The following is a 26,333-nucleotide window of genomic DNA, read 5'->3' on the forward strand; positions in this document are numbered from 1 at the left end:
TTTGACCTGGGAAGGCAGGGAGGGAGAGCTCCTGTCTGATTTTGCGGCCAGGTAAGAATTGCATTCAGACATGAGCTAAGCTGGCTTAAACACAAAGCCAGAATGAAGATGTTACTTAATCATACAAATGGTCTACTTTGGGTGCTGAACTGTGGAAATTTTGTTCAAAGTTTATTGTTGTTGCTGCTGTTTATTTGCACATGTGTTTTCATTCAGTGAACAAATGTTCACTGTGCAGAGATCTGCAAGGAGACCATCCTGACCTTGCCCACATCGCTGTCCCCACACCCACCTCTCAGCTGAGGCCACTGGCAATGGTAAAGGCAGCTGTGCCAGGCGAGTAGAGCAACGAACACAATGCCAAGTGCAAGAGCACAGGGCTGGCTAGGAATAGCTCATGAGCTAAAATCCCCTGGTGAAGGTTACGGTCACTATAAAACACCAGCTGAGGGGACCTGACTGCTGTGGCTGAAGCTGGGGACTATGGAATTGGTGAAAGGGGAGTATTATAAGCTGAACTACGTCCCTTCAAAATTCAGATGCTGAAATCCTAACCGCTGGCATCTCAGGATGGGACCTTATCTAGCAATAAGGTCACTGCAGATATAACTGGTGAAGATGGCCGGGCGTGGTGGCTCAAGCCTGTAATCCCAGCACTTTGGGAGGCCGAGACGGGCGGATCACAAGGTCAGGAGATCGAGACCATCCTGGCTAACACGGCGAAACCCCGTCTCTACTAAAAACACAAAAAATTAGCCGGGCGAGGTGGCGGCGCCTGTGGTCCCAGCTACTCGGGAGGCTGAGGCAGGAGAATGGCGGGAACCCGGGAGGCGGAGCTTGCAGTGAGCTGAGATCTGGCCACTGCACTCCAGCCTGGGCGACAGAGCGAGACTCCGTCTCAAAAAAAAAAAAAAAAAAAAAAAAAAAAAAAAAACTGGTGAAGATGAGGTCATACTGGAGTAGAGTGGGCTTTCAATCCAATGACCGATGTTCTTACAAAACAGACATTCAGACACAGAGGTAGATGCACACACAGAGAACGCCGTGTGAAGATGAAGGCAGAAACCGGGGTGAGTCTTCTACAAGCCGAGGAACGCCAAAGATTGCCAGCGAACACCCAGAAGCTGGGGAGAGGCCTGGAAGACAGTCTTCCTCCCATCTCTCAGAAGGAGCCACCCCTGCAGCACGCTGACCTCAGACTTCCAGCATCCAGAACTGTGAAACGCTCAGTTTCTGTTGCTTAAACCACCTGGTTTGTGACACTTTGTTATGGCAGCCCTGGAACACAGGTACAAGCAGCTTCTGAGAGAGGGAGAGAGAGGCTTATTTTCATGTTAAACTCTGGGGTGGCAGGAAGATCGGATGGGAAATGTGAGTTTCAGCAGCTGAGAGCAGGGCATGCAGTCTGCTTGAAGTACCCAGAAATACAGAGATCAATATACATAAGCTTCCCCCTGCTGAGAAGAAAAAGAAACTCATCTGAGGAAGGGCAGCCCCTTTAATTATCAGGCCTAGAGATGCACTGAAATGTGACGACGTGTGACAGCGGTCACGTCTCACTCCCACCTTGAGCTAATAATGACCTTGAAACCACTTGCTATGTGGGCTCCAGATGAACTGATGCCAAGTAGCCATCAAATGCCATATGCTGGACACCACAATCCATACCCTATACCGTAAATCAATGAGTATTCCCGTCAAGCGACTTCGTGTTGGCCCATTCCTTGTCCCCTTTTGCCTTTTTTCTTTTGAGACGGAGTCTCGCTCTGTCTCGCCCAGGGTGGAATGCAGTGGCGCAATCTCAGCTCACTGCAACCTCCCCCACTGAGTTCAAGCAATTCTCCTGTCTCAAGTAGCTGGGACTACAGACATGTGCCACCACACCTAGCTAATTTTGTGTTTTTAGTAGATATGGGGTTTCACCATGTTGGCCAGGATGGTCTTGAACTCCTGACCTCAGGTGATCCACCCACCTCAGCCTCCCAAAGTGCTAGGATTACAGGCGTGAGCCACTGCACCCAGCCCCTTTTGCCTTTGAAAACCTGCTTGTAACAAAGGTTGAAAGGAGCACTCCCCAAGGCCACTGGGAAGTGTGTCCCAGGTGGCGATCCTCAATCTTGGTCCAAATAAACTCTCCATATAATTTAACCTCAGTTTCTTAAAGGTAGCTACTTATTACAATAGTTTAACAGAAACATCAAAAACCGTGCCTTCATGCAGAGTAACTGGGCTAAACATGTAATATTTACAGGGTCTAGGGACTGCTGGGGCGTTCGCCATCCACTCTCCTGGGGATGAGCCCAGCCCAGCTTTCTGGTTCTGTGGGAAGGTGTCCCCAAACTCTTGCCTTCTTCAGCATCCAGGGCTTGTCCTAGCTCCCTGGGTTTCAGAGTACTGTGGGACCTATGAGGCTTGAGGCTGCCTTTGCTTCTTTTAACTTCTTTTTATTTCAGTCTCTTTCTCTTTCAGCTACTCCAGGAGATATTTGAAGGCCACGGGAAGAAGCTTTTCCTCACAGGTTTTCTAACGTCCTTCTACACTTCCCCTACATGATAGAGGAGTCTGATTATAACTAGAGAGGTTACTTTACCCTGGGAGCTGTGAGTATAAAATCCCAACAACTGTTTTCACCCACTCTCTTGGGGCGACTCCCTCCCTCCTATGCCCCTGAGCTATTTCCAGCTAGAGCTATTTGGGGGGGTGGGGGGCAGGTAATTTGTTTAAAGTGCTTTGCATAGAGTCCATGATTACCAGGCTAGCTGCCTTAGCAATATTTAGCAACCTTCAGCTTCTATAAACTGCCTTACCAAGACTGTTCTAAAACAGCCTGTATTCCTTATGAAGAGCAGAACATTACAAAAAAAGTTAAACAAGGTTTTTGAACAGATGTAAACAAATTTTATGACACTGCAACAGCAAGAAGACAGTGACTTGACCTGTTTACAGGTTGACAGCTTTGACCCTCCTAAACAAGGGACACAGAAAGTGCCCTTCAGATTCACGGGTCCACTGACCTCAGCCAGCCAGGGCCATAGGCCCTTTCTGAATCAGTGGTTCTCAAACCTGTTCATCCAGGAGCTGTTACAAACCATAAAGTGTCAGTATTAACCGAAATAAGTCTAGATACATTTTTCCACATCCAATAGGCAAATTTGAGAACCATTATTCTAATTCAAATTCCCAAGTTCTCAATGTTTAAAAGTCTCACAGGTGCTGTTATTGACTCACCGTGACCAGCTTGCGAGGCTTTTCATGGGAGCAGGTAATTTCACCCCTGTGCTTCTAGGGTATTATTTCCAAGGTATGTGTGTTTATATGGCTGATAGGCCATATTTAAATCACTTCAATAAATACATGTTGAGTGACTCGTATGCATCAGGTACTACACACACTAACACAGCTGTGAAGGGGACAGTCTCCTGCATCTGGGCTGGGATACAGACATTTAATATCACCCATCTATATAATCTATACTAGGCAACATGTGTCCAGTGTTGGGGATGGGAGGCATAAATATCACCTAGGTCTTGAAGAGATACCATAAACCCATGCACAATGTAAGTAAAGTAACTGTGAAATTTTAACACAAGAACAAGAATTCTGTCTCACTGGCATCAAGACTTGGTGGAGTGGAGTTCAGAATAATTTATTGCAGGAGATCTGCTTCTTTCTAGAGACCATTTCTTATTCATGTTTGAATTCTCAGGATCTAGCCCAGTGTGCTGATTGAATAAATGTTGAAATCCATAACCCCTAAAAGAAGTGACTGGGAGGCTGGGCGCGGTGGCTTACGCCTGTAATCCCAGCACTTTGGGAGGCCAAGGCGGGCAGATCACCTGAGGTCTGGAGTTCAAGACTAGCCTGGCCAACACAGTGAAACCCCGTCTCTACTAAAAATACAAAAATTAGCCAGGTATGGTGGCAGGCGCCTGTAATCCCAACTACTTGGGAGGCTGAGGCAGGAGAATCACCTGAGCCTGGGAGGCAGAGGTTGCAATAACCCGAGATTACACTACTGAACTCTAGCCTGGGTGACAGAGCAAAAAATAAAAAATAAATAAATAAACAAATAAATAAATAAGTAAATAAAGTGACTGGGATATACTGGTAGCAAAAATATCCCTGAGTCTTCCCTCTACTTATATCCCTACTCTTTGTCACATGATTTGGCAGCTCCTCACACTAAAAGTCAGGGTCTATTCCCCACCCCGTGAATCTGGGCCGGCCTGTGACTTGTTTTGGTCAGCAGTGTGGGTGGGAGTGATGGTGGGCCGGTTCTGATTCCTGGCCTCAGGAAGTCATCAGGTGTGCTTCTGTCCCTTCACTTGGAGCATCACCACAGCCGTCTAAAAGAGCCGTCTAAAAACGCCCAGGCAAAGCTAGTGGAGGATGAGAGACTATATGGAGGAGAGCTCAGCTGTTCCAACAGAGGCCATCTAGGATGGCCGGATGTTCGCTAACAAGGAGCCCACCAAGGTCAGCAGAGCGACCTCCTGACCCTCAGTTGACCACAGAGGCAGGAGCCTAGTCAAGTTCCAAAGATCCACCCAGCCAATCTGTAGTCTTGCAAACAAAAATAAATGCTTGTGTTTTGAGCTGCTGAGGATCGGGATGGTTTTCTACATGGCAATAAACTGTAAGACCATACTGACACTGTCCGTTCACTCCTAGCACCCTCGTTGGTTTAAATTATGGCAAATTATACTAATTTACTCTTTACAGAGCTGGTTAATAACCCATGAACAATGGAAAAGTTTGAAAAAAGAAGTCTGGCAAACAGAACTGGGCCAGAAATTACTTCAGTGGCTCACTGGAAGGGCACAGGAACCTGCAGTTTTGTTCTCCTGAATTCTGCTGCCTACCCAGGCAGCTTCAGAACATGGCAAGGGCCTCACAGGTTACTGTTAAGAATAAACGTGTAAAGAAAGTTAAAATCCACAGCAGCAGTTTCAACATCTTCGTGAATTAGGAGGTTAGGCAATACTAATTTCCATGCACGTGAAATTAATTTGGACCCAAATGGGGTCAAATGCAAGGTCAGCATGCTTTCCTCCATGCACCACAACCACTGGCCTAAATGAAGGTGTGGTGATGGCAAACCCTGGGCTCTGTACTCTTTGTTTCTGTTTTGTAACTGAATCTAGCAGGACAATGCAGTTTTAGAAAATGGTGTCTATGACAGATCATGGCTGTAGTTCAGCTAAAAAAGAGATACTTGCAGCTGCTCAACAAGGGCCAAGAAATACTCCCAAGGCTTGTGCAGTTTGGGTATCTCGAGCCAGGCTACGGGTGTGCATAGAATGGACAGTAACTCTTGTCCGGTGGACCTTCTAGACTTCAATTCTCTCAATCCAACACAATTCCAAGTGTCTGCTCTACTGGCTTATTGCACAAGGTTTGGCTGGGCGGGAAGAGTTGCTGGGCACATTCTCTGGGGCCATCTTTCCCTCGCAATCTCCACCAAGCATTCCCAGGGAAGTGTCTGAATGGTCAGTGGAATGTACCCCAGCCTTGTCTGGGGAAATCCACTACCAAGCGCAAAGTTCTCAAAGATGGGAGAATGCCTAGCTCAATAGTGGGGTCAAGAAAAAAAAAAAAAAAGAAATGTAAGAAAAAATAATTCCTTAACTACAGTAAATCTAATGAAAAGGACCTAGTAAAAGGTTCCTTCCTTCTTTCCTTTATTGGGGCAAACCCAGTGAATGAGGGATGACACTACAAAAGCTTTTAGTGCTCTTTGACCTGAGCCTATTTCAATCATCCTACTGTGACCCATTAACTGATGCACAGAGGGGACACCGCGTTAGTGAAAGTGAGAAGATACATCTGCAACTGATTTTTCAGAGCTGGTAATGTCCGCACTGGAAATCCCTTGTAAGTGCAGAAGATCCTCCAGGGATTGGTAAATTATTAGTAAACAGTGAAAAGTACGAAGTGTTGAGGTTCATCCAGACTGGGGAGAAAAAGTCTAACATAGAGAACATCATGTTGGGATGATTTTAGATGGCTATAGCAAAATATTCCTTATAGCACACAGGGCAAATTCTTGACTCCGTTCTGTAACAAAGATAAGGAAAAATTAGACAGTGCTGTGCTGGCCGGGTGTGGTGATTCATGCCTGTAATCCCAGCACTTTGGGAGGCTCAGGTAGGCAGATCGCTTGAACTCAGGAATTCAAAGACCAGCCTGGGCAACATGGCAAAACCCCATCTCTACAAAAAAAAAAAAAAAAAAAAAAATTAGCCAGATGTGGTGGCGTGCACCTGTAGTCCCAGCTACTTAAAGAGGCTGAGGTGGGAGAATTGATCGAGCCCAGGAGGTCAAGGTTGTGGTGAGTTGTGGTCGCACCACTGCACTCCTGGCTGGGCAGCAGAGCAAGACTCTGTCTCAGAAACAAACAAACAAACAAACAAACAAATTGAAGAAAGTGCTGAAATGCACCTCATCCTTCAGAGACGGTTGAGAAATGACTCCATCCATGAGGCCTGTCCCAACCCCAAAAAGAAAATCTCTTCCTGCTCTATGCTCTCACATGTCAAAAATAAATGCCTTTGAAAAATTAGAAGAACTTGCTAAAAGGAAATACATTCATTAAGGTGATGGGAAACTAGCACTTAAAGAAATGTTGAAGACAATTCAACTACTTTTGCCTGGACAAAAGACTAGAAAGAAATTAATTTAAACCTCGATGTATCTCATTTATATTCCCACTCTGAATTCAGCATGATGAATTTATAATACAAGCCTTCCTGTACTTACTGTAGGCCCCACCCAGGAGCTATACATGTAGGGAATATATGCTCATTTCAATATCAGCCCAAGCAAATATAATTGGAAGACTGCTTGAAATCATACAATGGCTTTTCAAGTCAAAAATACTGGGAGTATTTCCTTTTCTGTTTTATCTACCTCAGTGTTCCCCTGTCACACACATAGTTATCCAGGAGCTGACTGCTGAAGTAGAAATATAAGTAGCTGTTTTCAGGATTACTACGAAGTGAAAATGGGTGTAAGCGTCAAATATAGGTGATGCATAGAGACTGCCATTGGAAGGGCAACGTTCAGTGACGTAGGAAAGCGGTGGGAGGAATGGCTAGGGGGTGGAGGGACAGCAACATCCCGTCATGGAACTTGTGGCCACGGTTATGGGAAAGAAAATGGGCAGGATCTGGATATAGAAAAGCTTATAGGATTACTAAAAACAGAAGGAGGCAGAAAGGTGAGCAAAGATGCCCGATGTAGCAGATGGCAGAGGCAGGAGAGTGGCTCAAGACTTAGGCAGAAAATGGTAAGGAGGCCAACACTCTAGAAAAGGGTACGTCATTAAAATCTGGTTTTCAAATGTTCCAAAGAAATCCATATGTGCTTTCATAGCAACTGTGGAAAACATTTGTTTGGTGGATGGAAAAATGCTGTGATTGCAGAAGTATAAAAACGAATAATGATTATTAAATATATATGAGATATAGAAAACCATTTTGGTTTAAATTTAAAATTTTGTAATTATATTTTAAAATTGAAAAGCTAAAATGACACTGATTTTTATTTCAATGACCACCTTTTCTTCCCGACAACTTCAATAACACGGGATGCTTAGCTTTTCTCTTCCAGAATTACTGACAACTGATAACTAGCTGTTTAGTCCCAAAGTCTCATTCAACCATGGCTAAATAGGGAATGTTGGATTATTCATAAGTCCAAGTAAAAAAAGAGCTAGCAGCAAAGGGAACTCATTTGCTCATTTAAGGAAGCCCCTTATTTTACAAAATATATGGCTTTTTTTTTTTTTTTCAAATACTGTACATGTACTCTTTGAAAATGGCTCACATCAAATGTAGCAGAAATTTACTCAAATACAGGTACCTGTGCAAACACTCAGTCCACGGTCAGCATTTAGGGTGTAAACTGAGGAAATCAGAGGCAGCTCCTCTTTACTCCATGCCCTGAAGCTCTGAGCACAAATTAAAGGATCAATATCAACGCTTTGGCTGAATGTCTGGTCCACCAGCAGACACACTCTCTTCCACACTGCTCTTAGCACAAAATTTTATGCCACATTAAAAAGGAAAACCACAAAGGTCTTTCCTTATTTACATTCAGATTTGCAGTTATGTGAGTAAGCATTAGCTGCCATGCAAACACATTGCAAATGGTCTGGGTTAATCTTTTGGTTCCTTTATTCACCACTGACAGCCATGCATTTTATACAATCAGCAACAATTTTGAGGTACACAATGGGTTTATGAAGTGTCATTCACAGTGTTTTATGTAACTGGCTTCAATAGAGGTACCACTCAATTTTTATGCCAGGTAAGCAAAGCTGCTTTAAAGCCACGACATTCAGAAATCATGCCCTTAAGGCTTTACTCCCAGCACGAAAGCAGCAGCAGCAGAACTCCAGCCCTGAAAGAGAGCTGCTTTTCCAGGGTCTTGGTAAACCGGAGGCCAGTCACTGTATGTATGATGCAGCTTTCCTGTTGTTTCATGGAAAGAATGCTATGACAAAAGTATTTAGTCTTGTTTTTGAATAAAATGGAATAAGATCCTAGAACAAATTAATTTAATAAATAGAACAATCTGTCATTTGTTCTCACTGCTGACAAGCATTAATTCTAAATAACAGTCATTCTATTTTTATTCTTAAGATTCAATGACCCAGTACAGTGATGCACACGTATCTCTAATTAAAGCACCTGCTATTTTATTGGCCTTACCAAATGTTATTCCTAGGTGTAATCGCCTACTAATGAAATCACTCCCTTTTACTTAGGGAATCAGAGACACAAAAACTACAGCTCCCCAGAAAAAACACATTATTGTCTTAAGCTAGGAGCACAAGCACTTTCCTTCTATTCCCTGAAAATTTCATAAGAAATGTGATAATTAGTAAAGAAACCACTTATCTCAATAAATATATTTAAATCAATGGAAAGGAATAAGAAATTGCCAAAGCTAGATTGGTCAGTGGCGGTCGGTGGCCTCACCTATCAGTGTGTGAAAGACGGCAGCGATGGCCCCGGCCACCACCATACACAGGACGGCTTTGGTCCTGTCTCGCTTGCTGTTCACAAACACCAGGCCCACATTTTTGAAGTCACTCATAGGACCCGTGAAGAACTTCATGAGGGAGTACGCCAGCCCGTAGCTGGCCAGCATCTCAACTGCATCCTCCTTGACAGCAGCAATGCCCCGGTTCAAGGCCTGGGAAGGGGGAAAAAAACCCACAAGTATTAGAAATGTCGTCTCTTCTCTGGGGAATCACACCCCTAAGACGAAACTTAGCAGATCACGTTTCTATAGAAACACGAAGAACTTATAGGGTACATCTCATGTAATTGGATAAAGGTGATTGGTTTTCATTTTCGTCTACATCAGCTTCAGTTTGAGTTTCTTTTTGTGAAGGAGATACCTGTCCACTGCAGTTAAAATAATAGCAAAACACCAACAAATAGTTTATGCTAATATTGAAAAATAATTCTAAGAAGTTTTGGTTAAAAGTTGATTTTTTTAAAAAACTAAAACGTTAAATTTTGTTTGCAGGCTGAATCGACATAATGGCAACAGACACGCTGGAAATGAGTCTAACGGTTTATATCAAGGGGATGGGTTCTTTTTTCTTTAAAGAAGGGGGGTGTGTGTGTTCATGTGTGTACATGTAATCTTAAATACTTGGTATACGTTATGTATTCTTCATAGCAGAGTTCTATGCTATGAAAAAAGTACTGAAGGAATTTATTATATTCTTCATTAATGCATGTTGTTTACCTGATTCCTACATTTTGGCCTGAAATACGTTCCTGAGCTCTATGCAGACACATATGAAAAGAACACCTTTAGACTAAAAAACAAATGTTTTTGGATAATGGTTATACAGGAAGATGCGGTCGTAAAATACCCTGAATACTTTAGACATCCTCCAAGACAGACACTCTTAGGCACTGCAGGCCTTGTTGGGATGGTACTTCCAAACTAACTTTCCCACCCCGTAGACAAATAAGTAACAGCAGACCAGTGGGAATGGATGTCCAGGTAGCGACAGCTTTCCGACTGAAATGCCTCTAGAACACTGCCTCTGTCATTAGGAACAGGCAACTATGCAGAAGAGCGGGCTTTCTGTATAGTTATATATTTGTAAAAAACAGACTGTTTTCAAGGCAGTTTTAGGTTCATAGTAAAATTGAGCGGAAAGTACAGAGCGTTCCCATATATCCTTTGCCCCCCACAAACATGGAGCCTCCCCTGCTATCAACATCCCACACCAGAGTGGTACATGTCTTACAATCAATGAATCTACGCTGATACATCATTATTACTCAAAGACCAGACAGTAGTCCCCTCTTATCCTTAGGGGATACATTCTAAGACCCCCAAGTGAATGCCTGAAACTATGGAAAGTACCCACGTTTTTTCCTATATATACATACCTATGAGAAAGTTTAATTTATAAATTAGGCACAGTAAGAGAGTAACAACAATAATCAAACAGATTATAATAATATACTATAATAAAAGTTATAGGAATGTGGTCTTTCTCTCAAAATATCTTACTGTACTCCTTGTGATGAGAAAGAGATGAAGCAAGATGGTGAGAGATTTCATTACACTACTCGGAATGGCATGTAATTTAAAACTTATAAATTGTTTATTTCTGGAACTTTCCATTTAATATTTCTGAACCTTGGTCAACCACGGGTAATTGTAACCATGTATAGTAAAACTGTGGATAGGGGTGACTAGTGTAATGTAGTTTACATTGGGGCTCACTCTTGGTATATTGTACATTCTGTGGATTCTGACAAATGCAGAATGACATATATCCACAACATATTTTTAAGAAAAAAGATACGCTAAAGTCTTGGCCTGCCATTTGTCACTCATCCAATAGAGACACGATCACATTCACAGAATTCATACTCAGTCTCTGCTATGTAAACTGAAAGAAGAAGAAAGAAATTCACTTTTCCTGTCTATTTCCTATTTCTATTAATCAAGACAGCTGTTGATAATTTTCCCTACAAGTATATGGTTATAGCCATAGTCTGAGAGCTACCTTGCTATACAGGGTAAAGCTAATCTCAACAATACCAAAGGGTGCTTGAAAGAGGAGACTGAATACAACAAAAGATTCAAGAACTCATCTTCAAACATATATGAGAATCATACTACATTATAACAAAACAAAGTAAACTCAATCCACCATTGTGTTTCACTGAATCTGATACTATAGACTGTAAGCATATGGCAGATACATCTGATAGCAAGAACTTCAGCACACCCTGAGAATGACCCTGCATGGTAGATGCACCTGATAAGAATAATAACTTAAACATACCCTAAGAATGCTGATGCACCTGATCTACGTAAACTGCATGCTTTTTACAAATGGTAGCAGCTCTCCTGTCGGGCCTGCCACCACTGGACTTCCCTGTATGTAAGTCCCCTCGGTAAATAGGGTTTAGGTCTCAATCACTGGCTCCGGGTCTCTTCTTTGGCCTCTTGAACGTGGTGTCATCCTTACTGAAGTCAATATGGGTCTGACACAACAGTAAGGTACATTATTAGTTATATGCCACTAAGAAAGAAAAAATGTTCCAGCCGGGCGCGGTGACTCACGTCTGTAATCCCAGCACTTCTAGAGGCCGAGGTGGGCAGATCCCTTGAGGTCAGGAGTTCAAGACAAGCCTGGCCAACACGGTGAAACCCCGTCTCTACTAAAAATACAAAAATTAGCTGGGCGTGGTGGCGCGAGCCTGCAATGCCAGCTACTCTGGAGGCTGAGGCAGAAGAATCAGTTGAATCTGGGAGGTGGAGGTTGCGATGAGCTGAGATCGTGTCACTGCACTCCAAAAAAAGAAAAAAGACAAAATATTCCCAATTGTAATTGGATGTCATTGATTATAAAATGTATCCAGATTTCCGAGTTGCTAAAATATGGAGGTGGAAGGAGTGTGCCTCAGAATCTATGAAAGGAGGTATTTCATGTTACTCTTCAAGTTATTCCTTAGTTTCAAGGGGTGATGTAGTTTGTGGGCCTACATGTAATTCAGCGTCAGCAGACTTTGGCAGAAGCACTGGCAGAGCTACTCGGCAAAACTCAAGGGCTTCACATTCTGTGCCTTTGTTTCATTCCTTCACCAGGAGACACAGCTGACTGGTAGAATGAGAACTTAAGGGTTGACATTCTCTGCAATGCACTGTTAGGAAAAATGCGTTTACAGGAAAATACCAATGTGAAAATACAATTAAAAAAAAATCTAGAATAAAAATGTATGCTAGCCATAGGAACTCATTATCATTTTTCTGACTCAGTTGGTATTATATAAGCTAGCTTCTGATAATTGTTTCCAATTTTATCTCTAATTGTTTTCCTTTTTTCCACTAATAACGGTGAAAACTTCCATAAGAACCTTCTCAGCCTCTGCAGAGCACACCTGCCATGACGCCTTTCTTAGAAACAAATTTTCCCTGATGGAATACATTAACACCCTAAACCAAAATAAAAACCAAAAACCTCCTTTATATCAAGTGCCTGTGTTCAACAAACATCTCTAGTCTACGGGCTCCTCCTGTCTATGTGCAAAACTTACCACTTGACAATCTACCAAATTAATTCCCTTTGGCCTTCTGCAGGGGACAATGTTGGTGTCTCACCCAGATCCCCTATCCTTTACCTGGCAGGGGACCCATCCCCAGATGCTGGGAGTTGGCCACTAACGGCTCACAGGTGTCTTCTTGTCAGGGAGAAGTACTCCTAGCCACTTTGCATTAGTGAAACTCATCTGACGCGTCCACCATAGATCCAACCAGCACGCAGCCACCCGAGTGTATAAGATCAGTGTCCTGCCTGCAAGTAGGACCACTGTGGTACAATTCATGCTCCAGAGTTCTCCCTGGGATCAGGGTGAAGCCACTCTCCAGTGGGGACCACATCGTCGCTTCACTTTTCCCCACCGCCTACCCTGCTTCCTCCCCTACACACAGGTTTTGCTTCTAGAGAACTCCATTTAGGACAGCTTCTAATCACCTATTTGTCAGACGTCAAGAATAGTGTATGGTTTGTTTTCTTTCCCATCCTTCCCAAAATCTAGGATTGTGAATTGTTTACTTGTTTTTATTGCTCGAATGTGTTAAATCTTGGATGATATCTATTATTTAGCAAAATTTTAAAAGCATCTCATAGGGCACCTAAATAATGGAGGACTAGACATTTTATGTGTCTTCTTGGCAAAGCATTCTTTATTTTATTTTTTTTGCTAAAAACACACCAGCCTGGGCTGAGGCATCCACTGAAATGCTTTATATTTCCACCAACAGTTTCCGAACTTGAGTCCTCAAGCCAGTGCTGAGGCAGGTGGGAAGAGAGAGGGCCCAGGTAATGACAGCTCTGTCAGTGAGATGAAGTGAGAAAGTTTCATTTAGCCCGACGATTACGGTAATTTGAGGAAGAGCACAGGGTTTAAAGCCATGCAGGCTTGAGTTGGAATCTGCTTCTATCACTTAACCGCTGAGTGGCCTTGGCTAAAGTACTTACTCTCCCTAAAATAACCCAACTGATTTGAGAAGCAAGGTAGGTAGTGCGCCGGGCACAAAGCAGTGGCTGGCTGACAGTCGCTTGAAAGCAAGGATTTTTGCCGCTTTTGTTTACTGCTGTTCACCTACCACCTTGTTGCCAAGGCGACATTGTAAACACTCTATTATTTGTTGAATGCACAAATGAATTGGCTATTTTTTACGGATAACTTAAGTGTACATACTAACTGTATGAACTAATTTTTAAAGAAACACTTCTTAAAATCACATTTTAATTGCAAGGTATTATTGCTTGTAAGAGATGCCATTGATTTCATGTTTTTAATGACCATATTAAATATACACATTATTTGAAAATCATCCTGATTTCAAGAAACATTCAAAAGCATGAAAAAAGATGCAGAATTGAGGACATGAGCTACATTCATATCACTAGCACTTTGCTATCCCCATCTGGAGCAAATGTTTCCCCCAGTGTGTTTGTTCACTGCTTAGTTCCATGTTTTCTTTTGATACCAGAAACATTGTTATCATGCAGTCTGTCAATCATTTTATGGAGTTTTTTTTCTATGCTTTTGGATTTGCCATTCTTACCCCGCCATAGATAGGATAATTTTGTTCTAATTTACAGCTTCATTTGCACACTTTTTAATCTCCCTGAAACTTAGGAAGTGAGTTATGCATTAAAACTAATTGCCTCCAACTAGTTTATTACTTCAAAAGCACTTATTGAATAAAGCACCTGTCGCCCATTTATTTGTGGTGATTTCTTCTCATTCATTAAGGATTTTTTTGTTTTGTTTTGTTTTTTCTCCTTGAGACAGAGTTGTGCTCTGTCGCCCAGGCTTGGAGTACAGTGGTGCAATCTTGGCTCACTGCAATCTCCACCTCCCAGGCTCAAGCAAATCTCCTGCCTCAGCCTCCCGAGTAACTAGGATTACAGAAGCCCGCCACAATGCCTGGCTAATCATTAAGTTATTACATATCCTTCAGTTACCTACTGTTTGCTTTATCTGTCTCTGTTTGCTCACCCTGTTTTTCATAATCACATGTTCACTTCCTAACGTTGTATCACAACTTTACTTGTTATTTATTTTCTCGCCTGACTGCCCTACCTGAATGTAAGCTCCAGGAAGCAGAGACCTTCGTTTCACTGCTACATCCACAGACCTACAACCTGGGGGCAGGGGGCATCTCAAGATAGATGATCAATAAATATTTGGAAGAATGAAATAAAATGTATACAAATAGAATAAACATTTACTGTGATATGTACTGAAGACAAAAAAATACATAGGTGCCCCTTATTCACAGGAAGTATGTTTTAAGACCCCCAATGGATGCCTGAAACCTTGGATGGTACCCAACTCTACATATACTATGTTTTTTTCCTATACATACACACACCTGTGATAAAGTCCCATTTTTTTTTTTTTTTTTTTTTTGAGACGGGGCCTTTCTCTGTCACCCAAGCTATAGTACTGTGGCAAAATCACAGCTCACCCTGCAGCCTCAACCTCCTGAGCTCAAGTGATCCTCCTGCCTCAGTCTCCCGAGCAGCTGGCACTACAGGTGTGCACCATCACACTTGGCTAATTTTTTATTTTTATTTAATTTTTTTATAGAGTTGGGGTCTTGCTGTGTGGCCCAGGCTGGTTTCGGCCAAACTCCTGGGCTCAAGTGATCCTTCTGCCTCTGCCTCCCAAAGCATGACAAAGTCTAATTTATAAATTAGGCACAGCAAGAGTAACAATAACAATAATAAAATAGGACAATTATAACAATATACTGTAATAAAAGTTATGTCAATGTGGTCTCTCTCTCAAAATACTGCACAATTTTCAGACTCTGGTTGACTGCAGGTAGCTGAACCTGCAGATGTGAACCCATGGATAAGGGGGCCTGCTATATGCCAATGGCTGGACATTTTTTGCAGGAGCTCATTTAGGTAGACAAGGCAACCCCTCTAAAGACGTGATGTTTGAGCTGGGACCCAAAGACCAAGAGTGAGCCAGGTGCATAAAGAGCTGGAGGCAGGTTCAGGCCTGCAGGAGGGCTTAGTATGTTTAAGGAACAGAAGGGAGGCCAGTAGGAGAAATAGAGATGGGTAGAAGGTGGATCTGGAAAAGCAGGCAATGGTGAGATCATTCTAGGTGGTGGTGAAGAACATGTATGTCGCTGGAAGAGCAGTGGGAAGCTATTAAAGGTCTAGGCAGAAGCGGGACAGGGGCTGCCACTGGCCTTGGTGATAGAAGTGGGCTGGAGAGGCATGCGAGACACAGAGGCCAAGGGCCCCACGGTAACCCAGGCCAGACAAGGTGCGGCTTGGGCGAGGGCGAGTAGTGGAGAGGGAGAGTGGCCTGACTGGAGAGCTCGTGGGAGGGAAAGCAAATGGGTGTGGCAGGGACTACACTTGGCTTGGGTCCTGATGCCTGGCTCATGCTTCCCACGATTCTTCCCAGGGAGCAGAGCGTGGGCAGGGGGCCACCCCCCACATCCTCCCGGGCATGAGAAAGAGGCAGAACCTGATGATGACTGCTGAGCTTTCTGGTTTGAGTCACTCATCAAGCGCTGCAGCAATTCTCTGGGTTGAGGAAATGAGAGAGGGAAGGTTTCAGAGGAAAAAGCAAGAGCTCCATTGGCAGCCTCATATTGGATTTGAGATACCCATTAGGATTCCAAAGAGAGAAGTTGTGTGAGAGACTCAGCTCTGTGAGTCTGGAGTCCGGAGGGTCTGTCTGGGCTGTGGATATATATTTGGAGGTCATCGGCCTACAGGTAGAATTTAAAGCCAGGGGACTGAACAAGATCATGTAGAAAGAACTGAGATAGGAAAAAAGAGTCCACGCTTCAGCCCCACTGTGCACTAGGAGTAAATCTAAACATACGAAGGATGTGGGGAGCCTTCTAGGTCACGTCGGTGTTGAGAGTGTGCTGTAGTTCAGTCAGTTAGATAGGAAGTGTTCTTCGGTTCATGTCAATCCCAAATACTGCTGCATCTCTAGCCAACACCAGGAAGAAGTTGCTCTGTCTGGTAAAGAGGAATAGCTATGGTCATGAAATTCAGCTAAAAAAGTGTCTAGGATGTCTCCAGCATGAATTAGGCCTTGAGGCAGATGGCCAAGACATTCACCAGGGCAGAGGTTCACTGTTTAAAGGCGAGTCTCTAAACATTCATGGGGCTTCCAAAGTAAAGACACTTTACTTTAGATTAGAGCCAGATTTAACAGCACTCCAACAATTGTAAATATGAAGCTGCCCTTTAATCACAGCCTGGGTCTGGCCCCAGGTGCACGGCACAAGGCATTTCAGATCAGTCTTCTTTACACAATGGGTACTTAGCAACATGGAATGGCTGACTTAAAAACATATCTGGGGTCGGGGCAGTGGCTCACACCTATAATCCCAGCACTTTGGGAGGCTGAGGCAGGTGGATCACCTGAAATCAGCAGTTTGGGACCAGCCTGCCAAACATGGCAAAACCCTCTCTCTACTAAAAGTACAAAAAACGTTAGTCGGGTATGGTGGCAGGAGCCTGTAATCCCAGCTACTCTGGAGGCTGAGGCAGGAAAATTGCTTGAACTCGGGAGGAGGAGGTTGCAGTGAGCTGAGATTGCGCCATTGCACTCTAGCCTGGGCAGCAAGAGCAAAACTCCATCTCGAAAACAAAAACAAACAAAAAACCCCAAACATATCTGGGTCCAGAAAGCACTGAGTGGGTCATGCAGGGCTTTGTATCTCCCAGTATCTACCAGGTTCACTGTGTTCTGTTGCCTGATTTATTTTTTCCACAGTAAGTTAACAAAACCACAGGATATTAAAAAGTAAAATATATAACCTCCACGGAAATGTTTACCAAATCCCACAGATATGAACTGATCTCCCTGGTATGAGCTGTCTAGATCATTAAATCCCAAAAGAGATGCCAACATTGTAAACTTCAGATCTAGAGACCGGAAATATCTTTATACTGCAGTCTGAGATTCCTCAGGACAGGAGGCCCAATTCACCCCCGATCCTGCCAGTCATTTTATGCTAATGCTAGCAACAAGCATTTCTTGCAAGTGGGAAGGAGTGCTGTGCCCCTGGGACATGGGTCCAGGTGGTAACCCATCCTCCCTGAGAGGTCTGGTGTACAAACTGCTCAGCTCATCTCCTGTCTGGGAAACCTACGAAGCACTGATGTGTAGACAGATTATCTTTTGGGGTTCAGTACATAAGTTGGGCCCATGAGCCCACCCCGGCCACAGTAACAGAGTGGTCACCTAGTCTGATTCCTCTGGGCCTTTGGAAGAGAATGTTCCTTCCCATGCTTCCTGCAGGTTCCATCGTGGTTATAAGGCCCTGAGCAAATGCCCTGCAGTCCTGCTCCAATGAACAGCACCTCCCTGCCTCTGCCACTTGTGTCACCTCCACCTGAGATGGCACTATGTGGCCTTTGACTGCTGCTGTCCACCCAGCAGCCGAAATTCCTGGCAACCCCAGAGCTGGGCAACAGGAGGGTGAGGGCACCTGCAGCACCCGGCCTGGGGTCCTCCAGATCCTTGCAGTCCTGGAGGTAGGTGTGCATTCTTGCTGTCCACACCATTCCAGCCGATGCATCTCTGCTCTCCTGTAAACTCCCTGCTTTTTTGAGATTCATACCCCTAGCCATATTCCTCTCTCATCTTAGAGTTCCAAATGGAGAAGTCAATCCCTTCTAGTCCCTTCGATTTTCACTGGGGACCCTGCCACTTGGCTCAGAGTCTCCTCTGCATCTCAACTCTGCAGGGAAGGCAATTCAATATCCATCTGGTCAACCCACCCAATGCCCTCTGAGTTCTTTGACTTCATGCATGCCAGTGTCCTTCTCTACTCTGCTTCAAGCGCCCACTCTTGTGGCCACACCTTTGCCTTCATCATCCAGAGTTGCTCCACTTCTCAAATTTCAGTTAAAATCTCCGGCTGCAATTTCTGCCCTTTCAGCTCTCTCTGTTTCTCCCACTCCCTCGATTCTAAACTTCATTAAGCTTGGCACTCTCTCGACTCCCCACTTTCCCTCTCATTGCTCCTCCTGTCTTCCCTTCCTTACTATTGCAGCCTGCACTTCAGGGTCATCACTTAACCCCACCCTTGCCAAAACCCACGACTCACTGCCTGCAAATCTCTAGCCTTGGATTCACCTGACTGACCTATTCCACCCTTAACTGTATTTGTAGAATTCTACTTGGGCTTTGAGAGTTGCTGGAAACGAATACACAGCCACATAGTCTGCTGCCACTGCTCACTCATGGTTTCCAACGCCCCCCGCATGCTGTCAGCTGCCCAATTACCTCTCTAGTCTTTCCCATTCCCGGCTCTCAGTAGTCTTAAGCTGGGAAGACTTTGAGATGCACTCCTTCTTACTCAGCAGATAACCTCACCTCTTATTCATCTGGAACGTGGAATCCATCCGGTAGAAACTAAATTTTTTACTGCTTCTCTCTCTGAAACTACAAAACTCAACGAAACACATATGACCTAAGCTCTTCCTCACCTCCTCCCTCCTGTCACAAAAGAAAGGTGGGCCTGACCAGGGTGAGAGTGGGGCCATCCATCTGGGGCTCTACCTTTATGTTCCTCTGACTGTTTCAGGAGCCTTGTTCAAATCCACCATCTTCTCCTTTTTTTTGTCTGATCTTTGCTACTTGACTGGCCTTCTCATCAATGTTTACACAGGCAAAAGTCTCTTCCATCCTGTTAAGAAACCCTCTCTTGACTCCCAACATCCTCTAGTTCCCCCTCTCTTTCTTGTCTTCCCTCCTCTGTGCTCTGCAGCCCCCTGTGCAGATCCGAGACCCTGTTATTGCCCTCATCAGGGTGTACAGCGGTTACCTGCTCACCCGACCACCCATATCACCAGTCTGTTACCTCCTTGAGGCAGGGACTCGGCTTATTTGTCACCAGTTTTTCTGCATTTACTTAGCACAATGCTTGAAACCCAATACATGTACAAACGAATGTGTATTAACTGTGATACAAAACTTATGTCTGGCCATTCGTAAATAAAGTCTTCTAACTGTAGGTTTAGACTTCTGAATGAAAAACCCGTACTTTTTTTGGGTAAAATCTATGAACTTAAAATATGCAAAGTGCTGACAATGTCACTGTAGCTATTCATGTAGTTCTGATCACTTCTCAACAGATGGGTAGGTCTTCCATGACCATTTCCACCAAGCCACACTGAGCACCCAGGTTGCTTAACTGCAGACACACGGACATGAACAGAATGCAGCAATGGGCCACATAATTAGCCGCCTTGGTGTAAAGCGAAAGTAAAGACTTTTTTCAACTCTTTTTGGATGTCAATTGGGATAGAGGACAAGCTGTTCCATTATGGAGTCAAATCTTGTAACAGAAGTTAGTCGTCATGAGGAGGAAATCAGAAGCTCACATTCAAAGGATAACAGCTTTTTTTTTTTTTCTGACCAGACCCTGGAGAAGCTGAGTGTGCCACTGACAGAGAACCACCTTTCACTGTGAATGATGGGTGCCTGGACGGGCGACAGGGCGTTCAGGAGAGGTGACCATGCAAGTCAGGACCTGCCAAGGGCTGCTGGGTGCTGACCTTGTTATACACATTCATGACCACATGGTTAGAAAATAAAATCAAGGGCCAGACGCAGTGGCTCACGTCTGTAATCCCAGCACTTTGGGAGACCGAGCTGGGTGGATCACCTGAGGTCAGGAGTTCAAGACCAGCCTGGCCAACGTGGCGAAACCTTGTCTCTATTAAAAACACAAAAATTAGCTGGGCGTGGTGGCACATGCCTATAATCCCAGCTACTCATGAGGCTGAGGCAGGAGAATCGCTTCAACCCGGGAGGCAGAGGTTGCAGTGAGCTGAGATCGCACCACTGTACTCCAGCCTAGCCAACAGAGTTAGCCTCTGTCTCAAAACAAAACAAAACAAAATCATGTTTCTCATATGGAAACATCTTTTCGAATTCTTCCACAAAAAAGGGTGTCCAGTTGGAAGCTGATACTGTTCCCTAAAATAGCAAGAGATTATTATGTGAAATGCTGAAAGCTGCATTTTTGACTTTCAGTAAGATGAATACTTCCTTCACTTGCCTCATCCTGGACTAGAAAAAACAATGATACCTAAGAGCAGGTAATTATTTTATCTCGTTCGGAACCAGCCTGGGCTGCTATCTAATCCTTTTGACAAAAGACAACTCCTCCGTCTACAGCTTCAAGGATCTCATTATACTTATGATGACATCAAGGAAACTGACCATTGTAGTAGATAAAATCTAGTTTTAAAACCTGCCTTACACCCTAAGTCCTCAGAAATCGTACATGTGTGGACCCGTGGAAAAGTCGGAAGTACATGTGCAGGCACAGTTACCTGTGAGAAGAGCTTCTTCCAAAGATGAGGAGAATCAGCAATTTTGGATTTCGGTCCTCTCAAGGAGCCTGGGTTCCTGTAATTTTCCACTGTTATTGTTCTGCTGGTCTGAGTTTTGAAAAGTGGCTTGGGTTAAATTGGATCATTTGTCTTCCCGGTAGTTTTCCAGCCATGCTTTATTTTCCCAGGGATCTATATAGCTCTAAATGAGACTCCCTCACTCTGTTTAGCTAGAGCTTCAGCCAAGAACTTCACGCCCACACATGAGGTTGTGGTTCAGGGGGAGCAGCAGTCAAATGGAACCTGGTCCCTCTAGGAGTCAAAGTGACTGCTCTGTGTGGTGCTGTCCATATTTAGTGCTTCCTGAAAACCCCAAGACAACATTGGGCAAGTCCAAAATACAACACTGGTGTTTTCAGTCACCTCCCACACCTGGGGAGGAGCTTCCATAAAGATCAGGGACAAACAACTAGGCAGGGTATGACGACGTTTGGCTAACTCACCTTTCTCCTGTTGGTGTCTTCAACACGTCAGGAGAAAACAAAAAGCATTTTCCCGTATGACCTCTTAATATGAAAATATGCTCCGTCATGAAGGGGTAGACTTAGTGTCCTAAGACCCTCTTTGAATCCTCCTGATCGCTCATGAAACATGAAGCTTATTCACCCAGCTACATTTAACCTCAATTCAAGATGGTAGAAGGCCTGACAAGAAAGGATTGCTACCATGAAAGTTGTAGTGTATTTAAACCCCAACGCTTCCTGTGCCATTTAAGAATGCTTATTCCCCACCTCAATCTCGCAGCTTTCCTGTTAGTGAAATGCTCACATTTCCTGATTTTTTATACTTATAAAGAGAGATGGTTCTCAAATGGTATTGATTAGTTAATACCTCAAGATTCTGCCCAAATTTTGAAACACCAGCACCAACTCCATAAACAACAATCTGGAATACAGGTTTACGTCTGGGATCCTGGGAGTCTTTTAACCAACTCTCTCTACCTGCCTGCTTGGTGGTAGACTTTTTTCTTGATGACCCCAGTGCCTTAACTGTGGTTGTGGATCCTGAGCAGCTCAGAATCTCCATTCCTTCTTCTGACTCAAGGGCAACTTCAAGCTGTATCGTCTACTGCCTTCCACGGACGTTTGTAAGTGTGTTTATACGAAGTGAAAAAAGAGTGAAGGCCCATTTGCATTTGGACCTTAAGAAATCCAGTGACCATGATAATGATGATGACGATCTCAGCAGCTAGCACTGACTGAGTGCTCATGCTGCGGCAGACTCTATTCTAAGATTTTACCTTCCCCTGACAACACGGTGAGGGAGATATTTTTATTCCCCAGTTTACTGGGGAGGAAACTGATGTATGGAGAGGCGAAATCACTCATCCAGGGCAGACACAAAGCTCAGAGAAAAATCCAGAGAGCCTGGCTTCACAGCTAGCGATCCTAACCCTCATTCTATTATACTAAAACCAAAGTAAAGTGAAACCCTTTACTTTGAATTAGAGATTATAGTTGGTGCTGAATTCTGCCTACTAGCAATACTTTAAACAGAGAGGACTAGCTATCAGATCAAAGAGAACTTTTGACTAAAGACTATCTTTACAAAAAATTCCAAAGATCCTAAAGTAAAGATTATTTTTTAAACAGTACTGTACAACAAGCATTACGGCGTAGATGTAAAGGCTGAACTGAGTGTGACTAAAGACGTATTTAATATATCTGAGCCATGCCAAGAAAATGAGAATAAAAGAAATCAGGTCAATTATATTGTGCAATCATGACTGTGAGGCTTGGTGAAGAGTTTGAAACCTGTAAATCCAGCACCACACAGGCCATCTTGCAAAGCTCATGCACCTGCTCACCATCACCAGAGCAGTGGGGATGCCAAGAGAACCCCTATAGCAGCCTACTGAAGATAAGGATGAGAACCTTTAGCAGCTCCTTTTGTACATGGCAGAGCATATTATATAAGGATGTTTAATTTGTCCAAAGTTTTCTTCACTTCTCAGCTGCGGGGTTCATTTACTTCTGCGTGAGGGATCCATTAGAACTCACTGTTGGTATTTATGTAACTGGCACACATCAAGTTTTGTGAATGAGTTCTAAAGGTCTGGGGTGCTTGATCTGGTTGTTTTCAGGAGGTGAGAGAGAGTTAGAAGCAGTCATTAAACAAAATAGTCTGCTCAGCCCATGACCAGTCTCACTGAGCCATCTGTTAGGAATCAGTAACACCGCCTACAACTATCAGAACAAGAGAAGACACCGCAGCACAGAAGAGAGTCGCCACCATTCTACACACACACACACACACACACACACACAAGGAGATAGGAATCTCAGCAAAATAAAAATAGCACTATTTTACTTAATTGTGACAAGGCTGTCTTCAGCATTTGCTTTGCTGTGTGCAAGTAGGAATGTCATTACCTCGCCATCCTACGCTGCTATTATTGGTTTAAATTATTGATGCATGGTATTCCAGGTGAAGTAAAATTATCTCACTGAATTAAGCTGTTTAGAACACAATACAAGAAAGGACAAAGGATATGATCATGGCACCCCCAAAATTTGCAGAGTCAACAGTGTCACTGGTTGCAACAGCAATTTAAGAATTGTATGTCCTGAATTTATTTTGTCTTTATGATGATATCCATGCTTTACTTAAGGTTTTTTACCTTAAAAAGTGACATGATAATGTAATAAGCTAGAGAATAATGTGAATAAAATTAAAGTGCTTTGAAAATTGCTAAAGATGGGAAAATGAATTCATTTTTATCACTTGCTATTTCATGCATACATGATACAGGAGGTAGTAAGTGCCCATGATGTGCTTCACTCTGTAAATCCAGATTCATTGTGACTCAGACCTTGTTTCTGAAAATTAGAGTAGCCGAAGAGGTGCCTTGCTCCAGCCCTTTCATCTACATGGGTAAGGGGACCAAGGAGACCCAGGGAAAGGAGGAAGCTTTGTCCTCCACCTTGCCCTCAGGGCCCTGGGGGGATGCTGCAGCATCAGAAGGCGTATTTGTTGGTGGAGTACATGAATTCATCCAAGAAACATTTACAGATCCCATGAAGAGTAACAAACTCTTATATACGCAGTACTGCACATTCCTGAACATGACTTCACATTCTTGAACATGACTTCACATGTTACCTTACTGGTTTTATCTAACAAGGTAACAAGGTAAGTTTTATCTAACAACATAACAGGGTAAGAACTGAAAATTCCCATGATATGGATATGGAAATTGAAGCTCAAAAAGATTCCATGCCCTGCCCCAGGTTCCTGATTAATATATAGTACTGCAGAATAGAACCAGTGAGACTGCCAGCCTGCCTGGTGCTCCTTCCTCCTCACCTCAACACTGGACTGAAGAGGGTGGGGTGGTGGGGGTAGGATAAACATGTCCCTACCATCATCAGGCTGGCAAAGCTGGTGAGCAGCAGTGCATGGCCTCACAAAGAAATGCTTTTATTACCTGCCCAGGCAATTAAGTATGAAAAATAATTATCATTAAAAGAAGTGGTTATTTTAATGTCATGGTTACCTAGTTTGGGGAACTGGAGTGCCCTCATAAAGAATGTAAGTCATGCTGTTGGAGACATTTCCCTCTAAACAGAGTAAGGAGCAGGGTCATGGTATCTAGTGACAGAGTGTTGGCCTGGCCAACCTCTACCTGGAAGTCTGGGTAAAGAAATCCTACAGGACAAGCAGCTCAAGAACACTCCCAGGACTGAAGCCTTCAGGGAGATTGCCAAAGAAAAGGAAGGTATCTCAGTGATGGATTACTCTTCTCTGCCTCCTAATTCTCACCTAAAATGAGCAAGTGAGGCCCTGGAAAAGGCACTTGCTGAAGTTAGCACAACCCCCAATCAAGGCCTTAACAACTCCAAACAGAGGAAGATTTGTGATGTGCCCACCGACAGCAGGATAGTGGACTGTGGAAAGCTCTATTGGTCAGCACTCTTCCAGTGACTCTGGATACCACCTTCAATCTGCCACGTGCGGTGACTTGGACTTTTCCTTCATTTCTGCTCATGTTTCTGACAGCTGAGGGTTTAGAGCAGACAGTGAAGCTCTCCCCCAAAACATCCACTGCCCAAACACAGTTATTTAAGTCTTTTTGAGATCTGTGAGATATCTAATCAGAGATCCCAAAACAAAAAAGACGAATATCCATAGGTACAAGTACTAAATCCTACCAGGTGATATGGTTTGGATGTTTGTTCCCTCCAAATCTCACACTGAAATGTGATTCCCAGTGTGGGAGCTGAGGCCTGGAGGGAGATGAGAGGATCTTAGGGGTGGATCCCTCAGGAATGGTTCAGCACCATGGTGATGAGTGAGTTCTCGCTCAATTCATGCAAGATCTGGTTGTTTAAAAGTCTGGGACCTTCCTCTCCTCCCTCTCTTGCTCTCACCATGTGGTTAGACTACTCCCGCTTCAGGTTCTGCCATGATTGGAAGCTTCCTGAGGCCTCCCCAGAAGCCAAACAGATGCCAGCACTATGCTTCCTGTACAGCCTGCAGCACCATGAGCCAATTAAACCTCTTCTCATTATAAGTTACCCAGTCTCAGGCATTTCCTTACAGCAATGCAAAAACTAATACACCAGTTGAAACTGAAATTGAAATTGTTATTTTAAAACATCATGTAGGAAAATTTTAATATAAATATGTTAAGAGAAAAACTCTCTTTGTATTCTAATAAAACTCCTTAGTATATGTCTATTATTTAAAAGTAATCTGTATCGGCCGGGCACAGTGACTCACGTCTGTAATCTCAGCACTTTGGGAGGCAGAGGCAGGTGGATTATGAGGTCAGGAGTTCAAGAACAGCCTGGCCAAGATGGTGAAACCCCATCTCTACTAAAAACAAAAAAAAAAAATTAGCCAGGAGTGGTGGTGGATGCCTGTAACCTCAGCTACTCAGGAGGCTGCGGCAGGAGAATTGCTTGAACCCAGGAGGCGGAGGTTGCAGTGAGCTAAGATCACGCCACTGCACTCTAGCCTGGGTGAGAAAGTGAGACTCTGTCTCAAAAAAAAAAAAAAAAAAAAAAAAAAAATTCTGTATCAGGGAGAAAAAGAAAAAAAATAAAGTCTATTTTTCTTTGTCTTTGATGGCACATTCTTGGGTCTTATTAGACTGATATCAGACTCATAAACTGTGTCACTCCCAGTATAAAAGAGACAAAACTATAAAATTCCTGGAAATAAATTAAAGAAGTAGTTCCTAAATAAAGAAAACCACAGCATTTTATTAAAGTTCATAAAATGAGACCTGAATAAATGGAGAGGCAAACTATGTTCCTTGATGAGAAGACATAATCTCATAAACATGTCAGAGCTCTTTCTGAACTCATTTGTAAATCTGATGGCGTTCCAGTCAGAATTCTAGTGATTCACATTTTTATTTGGACTTGGG

At 43.6% G+C, this 26,333-nt stretch overlaps 1 protein-coding gene across 1 annotated transcript in view; it reads right to left on the reverse strand.

Moving 5' to 3' along the window:
- Window positions 1-26,333, reverse strand: part of ANKH (ANKH inorganic pyrophosphate transport regulator) — a 160,041-nt gene that overhangs the window by 52,392 nt on the left and 81,316 nt on the right. Inside the window, exon 2 of the mRNA XM_003899511.4 lies at window positions 8,985-9,201. Coding sequence (XP_003899560.2) covers window positions 8,985-9,201 — 217 coding nt within the window. The remainder of the gene's footprint in view (window positions 1-8,984; window positions 9,202-26,333) is intronic.

The sequence above is a fragment of the Papio anubis genome, chromosome 5 (genome assembly GCF_008728515.1).
Source record: "Papio anubis isolate 15944 chromosome 5, Panubis1.0, whole genome shotgun sequence".
Lineage (NCBI taxonomy): Eukaryota > Metazoa > Chordata > Mammalia > Primates > Cercopithecidae > Papio > Papio anubis.